Here is a 15457-nt window from a genome sequence, read left to right as displayed (position 1 = left end):
ATAGTATCAAGTCTGAGTATATAGGCAACCAGTCTGAAGATGGTAAGATTCACTAGGATACCCACTCTGGTTTGACTGTTACCTGCTTTTGAAGTCCTATAATGTCTCCAGTGTTTTGTTTTTATGTGTATTGCTCTGTACTCTGATCAATTTTACTATGTCTGATATAGATAATTCTATTAATAACAAGAGACATCATAGTAACCATTGTAGATCACCTTGTATTGTGGTTGTAATCTTGTACTGTATCCATCCTTTTGTTTTGAGCGACCCTGTTTTGTTTTCTCATTTGGTTTTGTTCTTTTCAAAATAAAATTTAAAAAAGAGAAAATATTAGTACATACAAAAGCATGTAGATAGTTTACAGTAAAAAATAACTTTCATGCAAAGGAGGGGATGTAGTTATGAAAAGCCATAGGAGATGGCTCCCGTCGGAGGGCAGGCTCTTTATCTGGGCTTTAATGGAGGAGCAGAACTTACCCGTGGGGACGGATGTGAGGAAACATATGGCACAGACTTTGACAGGTGATTAGGGGCCAGGTGGTGAAAGGTAGTGGCTGCATCACATGGATGCTGAGCTTTTTTTTTTTTTTGTCTTTTTCCTTTTTATCAGTACCAGGGATCGAACCTACGACTGCCTGCTTGCAAGGCAGGCTCTTATGCTGCTGAGCTAAATCCCCAGCCCCTAGATGCTGAGCTTTTTACCTTCTTCTTTTCAGTACCAGCAGGAGAAGTTTACAGAGTAGTGGAACAGAGCTCTGGAAGGCACTTTCCTTATAAAAACAGCACTGTCTACAGGGTGCACAGGTTAATGGAAGACACTCTATACTGTAAAGTATACCATAATGAGACGGGACTGAGGGGAGAAGGCAGCATTGCCAGGCTGGGTGTAGCTCAGTGGTAGAGCTGTTGCTGGCATGCATGAAGCCCTGGGTTTCATCCCAGCACCTCAAGATAAAGGCACTACCTGTGCTGAAATTAAAAACAGCATATAACTTTTAAGATTTTGAACCGTATTAGTTTCTTTGAACAAAAAGACCAGAGAAGTCATTTGTGCCTACAGTTACTTTCAGGTATTACTGATTATATTATGGGTGTATTTTGTGGCCTTTAGTCTTGTATTTCATTCTTTAGAGTCAGAGGCTCTGGATGTATCCAGGTTCCTGCCTCCTTGCTGTTCATACTTCTAGTTCTATGGCCAGTTTGGATCCTTGGTTTCATTTTCTTCTTGCTGTTCTGAACCATCAGTTCCAGGGTGTTGTGTCTGCTGGCTTCAGCTTCCCATGCTTCCTGTACTGTAAAAGTTCATTACTCTGTTTGGGTTCATAAACCTGCTCCTGGTTGACTGTGCAATGATTCTGGGCATATTGTGGGCAGTGTGGGTTTCAGGAATTAGGGTACAATGTCAATATACCATATCGTCTACCTACCCAGATCTTTCCCATGGAACACCAGTAATGAATCATGGTCCCAAGGGCAGAGGTGAATTCAAATCCAGACTCTGCTGCCAACCATTGTGTGACTTCCTGCTAGTTTCTAAAGTTTTCTGAGCTCTTTTTTTATTCATAAAATGGCACAGTAGTACTCAATTCATAGTGAGTTAAACTAAATACAGTAACTCTTCCTAAGTCGGCTTTTAATAGCTAGCTTCTACTTCCATCTCATCATTCAGTGTTCAGAGCTTAAGCACTGTTCGCTCCTTGAAGCTCCCTTCCTTAACTAGTCAGCTCCTGCTGCTTTCCTCTGAATTCCAACCCAAGCCATCTTGCTCAGTGCTGCACGATGCAGCATGAGTACCGGTTGCATTGTTAGGACTGCTCTTCTGCGTCCATTTTCTATAGTTTCACTTACCACCAGACAACTGCAGTCTGGAAATATTAAGTGGAAAACTCCAGAAATAGCAGTCATACATTTTGAATTGGGTACTGTCCTAAATGGCATGATGAAGTCTCACCCTGTCTTGCCCTGGATGTACCTAGTGTATCCATGCGGTCTATACTGCCTGTACCTTAGTCACTGAGGAGCCTTCTCGGTGGTCAGGTGGACTACAGAATCCATAGTTCATGTTAAACTCCGTTTTACTTAATGACTCCAGCACGCAAGAGTGGCGGCAATATTGGTAATTTGGATTTGTCAAAGAGACACCTAACATGTTTCCTTGAAATGAAAAAGTAAAAGTTCTCAGCAAGGAAAAAATCTAGGGCTGTGGTTGCTAAGATCTGTAGTGAGAATCGTGAAGGACAAAGAAATCCATGCTGGTTTTGCTGTTACAGCTCGGACTGCGAAAGTTAGGAGCACAGTGCATGGTAAGATGAAAAGGCACTGAATTTGTATAGGGAAGGAACACAGTTTGTGGCCGTCACTAGGGGTTGTGGACCACACCCCACAGGGTAAGGCAGGCTGCCGCACAAACAGAACACAGGTAATGGAATGGCCGATGTACAGCAGTGCCCCGCTTCAGGAGTCTCCATATGTGCTTCTTTTCAGATGCTCGAGTCAGAGGGTGGTTCATGTTGGACTCTTACCTTCCTACCTTCTTTCTAACTGTCACATATCTGCTTTCAATATGGCTGGGTAACAAATACATGAAGAACAGAGCTGCTCTGTCTCTCAGGGGAACCCTCACCTTGTATAACCTCGGGATCACGCTTCTGTCTGCATACATGCTGGTAGAGGTAAGTGTGTGCGTGGCCAAGGTGAGTGGCTGAGCCGTGTCAGAAGCAGTCGCGGGTGCCCTAACAGAACCATGCGGAGTTACTGCCAGCACTGGTCTTCAAACCTCAGCAACCCGCCCCAGGATTGGGTATCATTCCTTACTATAGATTGGATCATAGACCTTTTAAGTTAAGCTTTGGGCACAAAGTTAACCTGCTTCTTAGGTTGAAAAATGCACCAACCAAAAAATGTGCGTGTCCTTTAAAAGTTGCTCTTGGGTCCTGCTAGCCCTTCACTGGTTCCCAGTTGAGAAGAGGAGCGTGAAGCCCCCAGCAGGAACCTGATTAGCCCATCAGGAAAGTCCCACTTTTTCCTCTTTCCGTGGATTCATCTGTTATGATCATCTTTCATTGTAATACAGTTAACAGGTGTTTTGTTAGAAGAAGTAGAACGGTAGAACCTCACAAAAATCTGAAACATGCTAAATGTTATTTAGTAGTTCATCTTTTGAATATTTTAGTAGATCCATACATTAACATTTCTATAAGGCAACAAAGAATACTAGTTATTTTGCCTATCCCATCTTATGTAAATCCATACCAAATGCCTCATGTTCTAGAATTCTAAATTTTTACAAGACAGGGCTTTTGTACAATTTTCAGCAAAGAATAAACCATTTTCTCATGATGTGGAAAGAACGGTGAATAATGAAGTAGGAAGACTATTCAAATCACTGTTCCATACTTTCTAGCTGTGTAATTCTTTTTTTTCCTTTTGAGGTACTGGGGAATCGAACCAAGGGCCTTCACTCTGGGACACATCCCTTACCCCTTTTGACTTTTTACAACAAAGTCTACGTCACTAACTTTCCTAGGCTGGGCTAGAACTTTAATCCTCCAGCCTCAGTCTTCCAGAGTGCTGGAGTTACAGGCATGGACAACGTGTCTGGCTTAGCTGGGTAATCTTGGGTAAATCATTTAGTAAATATTTACTGAGCACTTACTATGTTCCAGGTATTAGACAAACTTTTTAGACAAAAGATGAACTAAAAAAAAAAAAGTATAGGTTTTATGGAGGTTTTTAGTTTTTCAAGAGTCAATTAATCACATTGTTTAGTAAATAATTGTCATAAATAAAATGAACTTTTGAGCTCTGGTTTTTTGTAAAATGGCAGTATATACTTCATAAAGTTGATGAATTATAAAATTTATATAAATATAAAATGGTAATTTTCTGAGGCTTTTTTTTGTAGTCAAGACTGGCCTTGAACTTACTGTGTAGACCAGGCTGGCCTTCAACTCCAGGCAATCCTCCTGCCTCAGCCTCCAGAGTGCTGGGATTATGGGTGTGTACCACCACACCTGGTTCTTCATATTTATTTCTATTCAATTCTAGATTTTCTTGGCACAAAGGGGTGATTAGATTGATAGACAAAGTATTGTTACTCAAATGATTGGTTAGAAGTAGAATACCTGAGACTGTGACTGTTCATTTCAGTTCAGCGACAGGAACTGGACCCCTGATGGGGCTCAGAACAGGATTAAGTTGGACTCAGCCTCTGGGAGCCTCTCCTCACACTTGGCTGGATGCCGAAGGTGCGAGTGGGGCATTCGCTGTGTGTCCAGACTCCTGTGTCAATTTTCCCTCTCCTGATTCTTTGGCAGCTCGTCCTGTCCAGCTGGGAAGGAGGCTACAACCTACAGTGTCAGAATCTCGACAGTGCAGGCGACGCTGACGTCCGGGTAAGTGCTAGAAAGCAGCTTCGCGAGCTTTTCTCCCTCTAGGACCAGGCGGGCTGGGAGGAGTTTACATGGATTCCGCGAAGGGCAGGGCCCCAAAACTGACTGCTGAATTCAGAGAGGAGGCTGAATGGGCCCCGCTCCTGTGTCCCAGATGCCGCTGCAGGCCGGATGCGGACGGCCTGTCCACTGTCAGGACACTGCCCTGGCTGTCTGAAGCAAAGCAACTTGTAGACCACATTCAGTGCAATAAATGATACATGAATTTACTGACACTGTTTTTAAAAAGAAACAGTGACAGGATAAACCAAAAGCTAATCCGGACAGGGAGCAGGACAGAAAGGACAGGAAGGGAAGCTGGACGTCTCTCAGTCTATGCTGTGTTTGCATCGGAATCATTGTTAAAGCAGGGCACCCTCTCCTTAAAAAGCTGGAAACAACCTAAATACATAAACATACCTCTAAAGGGTAGTGTAACTTTATAGAAAATTGTTCAGTGGTTCTTCTAACAGCATTTCGAGTGGACTTCCTTAACAAGAAGTATCTTAATAGAATCAGTCGGTTTTTTCTGTTGCTAATACTGGTTATTGCTGTTCTGAGACTGTTAAGACATTGGAGGATGGAGTAAATGTATAATGAATAATGTTAAGCAATTAATATTTAAAAGAAAGAGGTAACTATAAGATAGTCAGATACTCCTTAATCATAGATCCAAACCAGGAAGACTTAGCTTAGAAAGGGCCTGGTCAGTCGAGGACAGCCCAGGGCAGTGAGCCAGATCGGCTCCCTAAGGAGAATTTTCCACAGGCAGGGAAGGACGCTTAGAGAGGTAGTTAGTTCCCCGTTAGGCCTGGATATGTGTTTAAGGTAAACCTAGGAGATCTTACGGCCCAAAGCACCCGTGACTGAAGTCAAGACAGACGGACAAGCCACCTTCAAAAGCACTCCCTGGCAGAAGATGGGGCAGTTTGAGTGTGAAAGATACTAAATATATATTTTCAAAAACATATGTTTAAAATGATACTTTACATTGAAAAGCCACTAGCATGTGAGGGTTGGTAGAACACCAACTCCTTTTAGGAAAAGAGTTAAACATTTAGCTGCCATTTACACGTGAGCGTCCAAATAGCTAAACAAGGCAAGTTCTGTATGGAAGAGAAAACAAAGTAAAACCGAAGCAGAAGATCACAGTTTACGTCTCCCAGGGAAACAGTAGCTCGGCCAGCAGGCGCCTGTGATGGCCAGGCCGTCGGCGCCTGTGATGGCCAGGCCGTCGGTGGGGCGCCGTGTGCAGGGACGCCACCTCTCAAACCTCGGAGCCGGGTGCTGGGGAGCGCGGAGCCGTGCTGCTCCTGCTGCTAACGGTACCTGCCGGGAAAAAGACGCCTGCCTCTCATCTCAGGGCCCCATACACAGAGCCCAGCTGAGGAGACAAGGGCCCAGAGCCGGGCGTTTGTGTGCAGGAGGACAAAAGTGCGGAGTGAGAACTCTTAGGGATTAGAAACTTGACATTTCTGTGACCGTTGGGAAAATCTAAACATACATTATTGGCAGATACTAAGGAACTTTGCTAGACAAGATAATTACCTCATGGTTGTATTCAAATAGCCAAAAGCCTTACATAAGTCGGGACAGTTTATAGATCAAATGATCTGATAAAATGATCTTGGGTTTGCTTATGATGTACACTTCCCTCCCCCTCAAAGGAAAATTCCGACTACATTGGAATCACACTGCAAATTCTTAAAGGTTCATTGATGGACACACAACACTCATCATATTTCTTCTCCCTGTCTTAGTACATGTTTGAAAATTTCTGTGATTAACATAGATATATTATCAATAAGCAATAGTATAAACTATTCCAAATCTCATTAACCTTTCAATGCCTAATGATAAGTTCATAGTGAAATGCTTTTTCTTCTTTTTCTTGAATTTTTCTAGGTAGCATGAACTTCATGCAAATTTTTTTAAAATTTTAATCTTTAGTACCAATGGTCTAATGTCCATCAAATGTACATATAAAAAACATCTTCACAGCTATAACACAAATACAGATACATCGGTTTCCTCATACCCTTTTACTATAATGTGTTACCATGGATCAGTGGATTTTGAGATACTGTACAATTTTTTAAGTGGTTGTTTTATATGTGGGTTAATATTTCTGCAGGTCAACAGTTCCATCAAACATTAAGATAAATGCCACTGTTTCATGATTATCTTGGCAACAGAGTATAGCATAATCTAATCTGAAGGTTCCTGTTATATAACATGTCCAAAAATATCTTACATTTAAAAGTCAGTGTTAAAAGCACAGTCCTCCTAACCAAAGAAATCTGCATGAGGAATTCTAGAGGGAAATTGGTAATTCCCTACCACTGTTAGGGTGAAGACCAGCTTAACTTTTAGTGTTTTGGACTGAGAAAGAGTCATAAAAGCTGTGGTTGTAGATGGCCCATGGGTAATACAACCTTCGAGAGACAAACGCATGTCTTTCAGAACACTTTTGGGTTCATGTAACAAACTGTCACAACCCCCAGGCGCTGTGAAAGCTGAGCGGATGGCTGTCTCCACGTGACCTGTGATGGATTTGGCCACACACTGCACCTTCACAGGAGTGTTGGGGTGGCGTGCAGTAACTGGGGAATATAAATAAATGAAAAGGCAGCTGGTCCACCTGGAGGACAGGGGACGGTAGGGTTCAAGAGATGCCTCAGATGATCAGCCCCGGGCAGGGAAAAGAACACTGGGCCCTCAGAGGAGTGGACAGACCACCGAGCACACAGGGGCAGGCGAGGCTGGGCGGGGGTGCGAACAGCAGCCCCGGGGGAAGCTGGACTTGGTCAGAGGAGCAGCTCTTGGAAAGGTAACCCAAGTCTTTCAGCAGGTGGCTGGGGACACCAGATCGGCAATCAGTGGTCAGCAAGAAACACGGACGGTACCAGGTGCTCAGCCGCAGGACAGCACAGGGGCATTTTCATGTCTCAACTTTTTTCCTCCTTTTGAAAATGCTCACAGGTAGCCAAAGTGTTATGGTGGTACTACTTCTCCAAATTGGTGGAATTCCTGGACACCATCTTCTTCGTTTTGCGAAAAAAGACAAATCAGATTACTTTTCTCCACGTCTACCACCACGCCTCCATGTTTAACATCTGGTGGTGCGTTCTGAACTGGATTCCCTGTGGACAAAGTAAGCCCCTTGCTGGTGGTCTTCAGTTCTGTGGAGCGGGTCTCACGAGACCCCGAGGGCGCTTGCTGGATGGTGGGCATTGCAGGGGCACCAGTGGGCGTGGCGGCCGCAGAGGAGCCTGCCTGGCAGCAACGGGGGGTGGGGGGGGGGTGGTGTGTGCGCGCACGTGTGTGTCTCTGCCCACGGTGCTTCTTTCCCGTGTGGCAAAGTCTGTGTCTAATCATCAGCGGAAGCTGCTGTTTCCCTGCACCCGGCGCCCAGGCCGGTGCTGCCCTGTCCCTGTGGACCATCGTGGCTTCCCTGGGACTCAGCTCAGCTTTAGGGTTTCTTGGTTTTACAATCTGGAAAATTAGTGCGACACCTCTGAGTGACCCACTAGAGCATCAACTTTGAATTTGTTAACAAATAGAGTATTTATTCATATACTTTATATGAAACAAAAATTTCACAAAACAGTATTTACCATGGCTCTTCCTGATGCACTGTGTGGGGTTTTTTAAAATCCCGTTTCACTTTTACAAAGAGGTGATGACAGTTCTCTAAGAGGTGATGACCTCTTAAGAGTTTGAGAAGCACTGAGCTAAGGGCAGCAGTACTTTCTGCTGTGTGTCCTCCCCAAGAATCTGAAAATACTCTATGGAAAATCAACACAGGTGAACTTTAAGAAAAACTATTTTGTCCAAGGATTTAGAATTTTGTAGATGACAAAGAAAACCTCCAACATGCTTGGTATATAGACTTCCCTTGACTTGCAGTGGAGTGACACGCAGTAAACCCATGGTAAGTGGAAAATACCGTGGGTCTGAAATGTTTCCTGCGAGCACCTGAGCTTGGCCGTGCAGCACACTGTTGGCTGTGTCCCTGCGGGGCAGTCGGGCACTTTGGTCCCTGCTGCTGCCTAACATCACAAGAGATGATCAGACCATATATTTCTAACCTGGGGCAAAACTGACTGACTTAAAATTCAAATTATGGTGTCCACTGAATGTGTCCCTTTCAGATCATTGAAAAGTTTAAAAAATCATGAAGTAGAACCACCACAAGTTAGGGTGTATCAGTGGCTGTAAAAGTCGAAATAGAAACCATAACACAGGGAGGGAAACTTCTAGGGTACAGTGGGCAGAAAGAAATGCTTCCTACACTCCTCCTAGAGGGACAGCTGTAGTTCCTTATATGTAGTTATTATGGAGGACTAATCAGTATCAGGGGAATCACCAAGGTTAAGTATTTTTTACAATTGTCAACAGTTTCATTACAATTCACCGAGCATATAAAACCCAAATCACTCAAAAACAGTACTATGAATAAGATATGTGACAGTTTTCATTAGAGTGCAATAAAAATTATAAGCACCAACTAATTGATAGATGCAAACCATTAACTGATAGAAATGAAAACTCACAAGTAAATAATCACTATATTATGCTGCCTAGAAACTGAATTTGTGTTTTCATATAAAGGCAAGTGTCATAGCAGCTTATTTGAGCTAGTGTTGATGGAGAAGTTACTGTACACATGATACTGTACCTGTTCCTATTCACTGATTTTCCCTTCTTCAGTTAACTGCTCTAGGATTAGTGTCTTACTTTTCTTGTTGCTGAGACAAAATGGTACCCAAAGTTAAAGGAGTAAAGGTTTATTTGGCTCACAGTGTGTAGAGGTTTCAGTTCATAGTTGGCTGGTTCCCAAGCAGGATGACACGGCAGAGGGGCATCCTAAGGACAGTTTATGGTGGGCAGAAGGCGGCCAGCAGCCAGTGATGACCCTCTTTCTGCCCCTTCTATCCAGGCTACACCGGGCCTTAATCCCAGCGTCACACCCCCTAGAGCCAGCTACCTCCAGAAAGCCCCACCTGTGACCCCAGAGGGATTTGGGGAGGTGTCTAAATACAAGCATAACAATTAACAAACCAGACTAGAGGATTTGACCAGCGTATGTGTAATGCCCGTAGTTTATGTAGTATTAGCTTGGTTAATCCTGCCACAGCCTCAAAGGTAGTTACGATCATACCGACTTTCCAAATGAAAAAATTTACTGTCAACACCAAGGAAGTAGGGCATGGTGGCACACTCCTGTCATCCTAGCACTTTAGGGGGCTGAGGTAGGAGAATCAAAAGTTCAAGGCTAGCCTGAACTTGTTTTGTGATCTTGTCACAAAACAAAACCCCACCAAAGAGACACAACTGTGCAGTCCTCTTAACACCAGCCTCTCCCTCCATGGGCTCAATATAGTTCCCAGATCCGCAGATGTGTCTCCCAGCCTAACACTTTAAAGCTTTCCCTAAATGCTGGGCACTGTCCTAAGCACTTCCACATTCTGATCTAAATTCTCACAGCAGGGAGTGCTGTTTGCAGTGATCAACCCATCTGTGGCCTCTTCCCTCCTTGCAGCTGAAGCCTTCGGTAATTAGTTCTCTTAACATTGGACACAGCCACCTCCTTGGTTTGCTGAAACACCAGACACCATATTGGCATCAAGTATAGAGAAAATCTCTGATGAAGATGCTGCCCAGAGACTGGGTTTTAGACAGCTATGTCCTTAAAAGTCCTTTAGGTGCCTAGGCACTGGGAGGGTCTCACCCTGCTGGATCTTTTTTCTCCCCAAAGTCCTCTTTCCAGCATCATCTGGCTTGTAAGTCCCTTCAGGTAGAAACTGTTGTATTTGTACCCTGTTCAGCCCTATGCGAAACTGCTAGGGATTGAACCAGGACCTGTGCATGTCAGGCAAGCACTCTGCCACTGAATACATGCCCAGCCCACACAAGGCTCTTCCCACAATTTAAAGTGCTCGGCCAAAGTTTTGCCAAAACAAAAATAGTTCTGTTTTTGGAGACTTCCGCCACTAGCTTTAGACTGATACTTTTTTTCTGATTAGCTGACAGTAATGACAATAAGAGAGAGACTAAAACCTTTACAAATAAATTGTTCGATTGGCATTCTGGCTGAAAAACTGTCCCACTTTAATCCTACCTAGGCGTTTTTGTGGGGTCCTAGAGTAACAGCACAAAAAGTGGGGAATGTATCAGCATGAATGTTAATGATTGCCCAAACCTCCAGTTTCCTTCGGTGCTCAGAGGAATCACTGGAAAAGGGTGCACAGTCTTCCTGTCTAAAGAGTAGCCCTTCTGCTGTGTTTCTGCAGGTTTTTTTGGACCAACCCTGAACAGCTTTATCCACATCCTTATGTACTCCTACTACGGACTCTCCGTGTTCCCATCTATGCACAAGTACCTGTGGTGGAAGAAATACCTCACACAGGCTCAGCTGGTATGTCATCTCCTCTTCAGGCTTTGCCATGTGGCTCCTAGTTGGAGGAACAGAAATCTTCTCAATCTGTGATGAGGCTTTTTCTCTAAAAAAGCCTCTGTGCATTAAAATGTCTTTGGGTACGCAATTAGCTTATAGTAGAAAGTTCCTTGGTTTGAAACGTAAAAATGAATATTTTAAATATATAAATTATTTTTAAATCTTAACTACTATTTTGTGAAGAAATTGTAATGGGTAGTTTCATTTACCAATAGTAATTTCAAATAAAATTCCGGGAGGACGATGGGCTGCTTCAGTGCTCTGCTAGCTTTACTCCTGCAGTATGCGGGAATGGAAGTGCAGGCCGGTGGCTGCCCTCTAACCTGAGGCGCTGTGCCCCGTCTGTGCCCGCCCGCCCACCCCCAGGTGCAGTTCCTGCTCACCATCACGCACACGCTGAGCGCTGCAGTGAAGCCCTGCGGCTTCCCCTTCGGCTGCCTCATCTTCCAATCTTCCTACATGACAACGCTGGTCATCCTCTTCTTAAATTTTTACTTTCAGGTACGTGAAATGTCAGTATTCAATTTTCATAGGTTGTGTACTTTTGCATTATATATTTAATTTTACTGAGAAATATAGTAACAAGGTTTGTGAATAAATTCACATAGTGGTCTACAGAGGAAGAAGTAAAACTTGCATGCTTCCCTCCTGTCCCTGCACGCTCCCCCTTAGAGGGGAACCACAGCTCCTGGGGATGGTCTGGTGGCCACTCTGTTAAAACTCACATGCATGCGTTCAAGTGTTCATCAAAACTGTTGGTGACTTCGAGTTTTCGGTTTGTATCAAGTATTTGCACTGTGCTGCCGAAATCAATGAAAACGTAATGGATGGAGAAAACATGTGAGAGTAGTAAGTTATTAAACTCAGTAAGCCCGTATCAGCTACTTGGATGTTGTAGACCATTTTTAAAAAAGTTTTTTTTTAATATGAATCAGTATAGGAAGGTCACATTGGCCTTTTCTTTATTCAAGTGTCATTTTCTTTTTAATTAACAATTTAAATGGGAGAGAGCTTCAAAGCAATTTGGTATCCAGCTACCAGAGCGAAGGCCTCAGGTGGTTAGGATTTTAAATTGCTTTCCTTTGTGAGCTGGGGAAATGCAAACTTCAAAAAAAAGTACTGAGAACATTTATATTGCAAACAGTACTTTTGAAGTTGTATTCAACTGTATTTGCTTCCTCAGACAAATAAGTGCTAATTTTTCAGTTTGCATTTGCTGAAAGTTAACCCACAGTGGTTTTAGGCATTTCTGGAAGCTGAAATTTGACAACTTTTCTGATCCATTACCTGGTGTATCAGAAATTGGGCTGACTAGGCTTTGTCTCTTACTAGAGAATTTCTAAGAAGTAACCATCAGTGACACCAAACCAAGCCTCCCCCCATACACACACGTGTTAAAGGGCAGCCTTGAAAGTGCTTTTTGTGCTAATCCTGGAGGAGAAGCAGGCAGACAGCAGGGGCAGGGTACGGCGTTGAAAGCTTTAACCTCAGGATGGTTCCTGCTGAATCTTAGCGCTGAGGCTCACTATACAATTTCAGCCTTGACCCTTGTTAATAGCAGTGTGTGTTTTTTATCTTTAACCAGAGGTATGTAGGTGCTCATTGTACAAATACAGATTCTGATTAGAAAATCTAGCACCCAAGAAAAACGTGTACCTTTTTATGCTATCTTCAACGCTGAAGCACGGTCTTATGAAGGATCTTTTCTCCTTTTTTCTTTTCAACATACACACCAATCCAATAGACATATCGGAAAAAGCCAGTAAAGAAGGATTCAAAAGAGCCACTTGCTGCAGAGAAAGAGGTCAGGAACGGTCTTTCCAAAGCCTGCCTCGCTGCTGCGAACGGAGTGGTCAGCAAGAAAGCACAGTAACGGCAAAAGCACACGCACGGCAGTAGGCTGGCAGGTTCGCTTGTTTTAAAGCAGAGACTAAATTGAAAGTTGTGTGTTTTAGCATAAACTAATTTCTTTTTGTGTTTATAAATCATTTGTATCCAGAATGTATTAATATATTGCCACTAGGTTGCTCTGTTAACCGAATGCTTTGGACAGCACAGAGGCGAGGCTGGACTCTGATGACCTCAGAACAGGTGCAGCTTTCCCACCCCGAGGCCCCGCCCGGGAGAGCCACTCTGTGATGCCCGGCATGCGTGTGCAGCCAGGAAGCAGGGCACTGTTCCTCCTGGGGGTCTCCGGACCCCCAGACGCAACTGTGTAGAGACTGTAAGTATAGGGTACGGTCTAGTCTACATTAAGCAATAATTACCGGTGCATAACATTCTTCTGTTTTTAAGCAATATGAGAATCAACCCTAGAAAATATTAAAGTGGGATCATAATCACAAGACAAAAACCTAGCAAAACCTGTTTTCTTCACGCCAGTCTTGTCAGATTTTCAGTCACTTCTAATAAAATAAAATTCTAGTTATTCTAAGAAAAAAAAAACTCTGCCAAATCCTCATAACTCAGGGGCTTTGGATAAGAGTCATTCTTGATTTTAATTTGATCTAAATTTTTCATCTATTCCTATCTCCCATGATAGTGAGCCTAGGTTAATAAATGTGTCTCATCCTAAAATCTCTGTTGCTGTCTGGCTGCCCACTTCCTTTCAGGACAAGGACCACAGTTGAGTGATCCCTTCCCTTTGGATGTCTGTGCCACCGGATTATTATAAATCAGAAGTACCAGCAGTGTGGACAGGGTAATGTTAGTGAATGTTACCCCGAACACTCCCTTACCACCAATCTCTGCAGGTTAGTTTTTGAAGCAAGAAAGAGATGTAGTTTGGAAAGATCTTGACACTGAGCCGCGGGCAGGTCCAGATCATGGTGAAAACGCCCTCCTGCTCAGCACTGTGGTCTCCGCAGAGCAGCAGCACAGCCTGGGGAGCGCTGATGAGGACCCTTCTCCCCAGTGTTGGCCTGCTACTTCCAGTGGCCGTGTACCCACCACGAAAAAAAGCATTTCCTAAAGATTACACCGTATCAAACGAGATTTGCCAACTGTGACACTTTGCTTTCCTGTGTCACTTTTCTAAAATGTAAGTTTTTATACATGAAATTAACGTCAAATGCATGAGCACTGGAAAGGCACTTTTACTGTTCCCTAATGGTGCCTTCCTGCCCCTTTTTTACCATCCATTTCAACTCTAGTTTTAAATTTTCACTGTGGAGGGGTGGCTTTTTTAAACTTTTACTTTGTGTAAACGACCCTTTCTCAGGACTCGGGCATGCATTTTGAAGGTGACTAACACATCTGCAGGGTAAAGGCACTGTGCCCTGTGGCCCTTCGAGTGGCGCCCGTTTCTGTTGAGCAGAGCTCTCCCAGTCTGGTGCCCACTATTCTCCCGAATGGTTCTCTAAAATTGAGCTGCCCTAGGTGCTTACCACCACCCGCTTCTCTTCTCATTAGCTGTACTCAGTGTTTTGTGCTTTTCCAGGAACTAATTTCGAAACTAGGGCTAGCCTTAACCATGACTGTTTTTATACTTTCATGGCAAGACCCGGATCACATAGAGAAGGTCCCTCTGAGAGACAGACAGAGCCACAATTTGTTACCAAGTGCATTCGGGGTAAAAAGGCAACTCAGAGGCAGGCGGCGCAGGTCGCTGGTCATCCAGCCTGTTGTCATTGCTGTGAGCACCTGGTCCCACTGCAGCTTGGGGCGCTTTCATGGGCCCCCACATCTATGCAGCAGGGAGCCAGTCCAGCGTCAGCTCGCCGTGCACGCAGCTCCAAATGAGAACCGGCTCTGGTGAAGCAAAGTGGAAACCCGTAGCCTTAGACCACTCGGGCTGATGCACACAGAGCCGTGCCATGTGGGCCACCAGCAGTGAATCAGGCGAGGATTGTAACAGTCATCAAGTGCTATAACTTAAAAAACCAAAATGTTACTTTCACGGTGATTTTCCTAAAACAGCTGTAAAATAATATTGCTGTGTCTGTAATCTGTTAAAAAGTGAATACTGTCAATTCCCTTTTACCCCAGGAATGAAAATACTTTAAAAGATACTGTAAAGTTGGTTAGTAATTCCCTCAGCTTTTAAAACAAAATGGATTTGGTGAGTGGGATTAAACAAAATTTTTCAAGCCATCAAAATTATGTATTGAACTAGTTAATAAGCCTATTGAGGAATAAAGTTCTCTCCACCCCCTCAGAGAAGTATTTCTTTTAGGAGAAAATTGTATTTGCTGTGATGAGCAGTATTTTATATGTAAGAGACCATTCTAGTTTGTCCCTGTATTTCCACATCATTTTTGAATGTTTATTGGGCTTGCTTATTTTGGAGAAAAAGGATATGACATTTTTGTTTTCTTTTGAAAGTACTTGTATCATGAGTAGGATGGACAGGGAGGTAGGAAAAGCCATTTTTCTTTGTAGATAAAAAGCATTCTGTATGATTATTGTATAATAAATTGATTTTTACACTAAAAACATGGTGGTTTTTATTATGGCCCAAAGAAGTTAAAATGTGTGTCTACATGGCATTCCAAATGATCACTCAGGGAGTTTTTTAAATAAAGTAATGTTTTAGCAGTTAATTTCATAATGTTAACTCTTCATT

The 15457-nt window shown here is 43.4% G+C and overlaps 1 protein-coding gene across 3 annotated transcripts in view; it reads left to right on the top strand.

The window, feature by feature from the left end:
• Window positions 1–15327, top strand: part of Elovl2 (ELOVL fatty acid elongase 2) — a 54261-nt gene extending 38934 nt beyond the window's left edge. Inside the window, exons 3-8 of one of the 3 annotated variants that reach the window (XM_063259878.1) lie at window positions 2488–2675; window positions 4320–4397; window positions 7416–7587; window positions 10730–10854; window positions 11260–11394; window positions 12917–15327. In XM_063259878.1, coding sequence (XP_063115948.1) covers window positions 2488–2675; window positions 4320–4397; window positions 7416–7587; window positions 10730–10854; window positions 11260–11394; window positions 12917–12970 — 752 coding nt within the window. In that variant the 3' untranslated portion in view covers window positions 12971–15327. Of the gene's footprint in view, window positions 1–2487; window positions 2676–4319; window positions 4398–7415; window positions 7590–10729; window positions 10855–11259; window positions 11395–12637 lie in introns of all 3 variants that reach the window. The other 2 variants (XM_063259876.1, XM_063259877.1) reach the window with 2 other exon arrangements.
• Window positions 15328–15457: the final 130 nt, after the last annotated feature.

Source organism: Cavia porcellus, unplaced genomic scaffold, assembly GCF_034190915.1.
Source record: "Cavia porcellus strain 051 isolate PalLab524CR breed Dunkin Hartley unplaced genomic scaffold, mCavPor4.1 scaffold_13, whole genome shotgun sequence".
NCBI classification, from domain to species: domain Eukaryota; kingdom Metazoa; phylum Chordata; class Mammalia; order Rodentia; family Caviidae; genus Cavia; species Cavia porcellus.
This window is presented reverse-complemented; position numbering and strand designations above follow the sequence as displayed.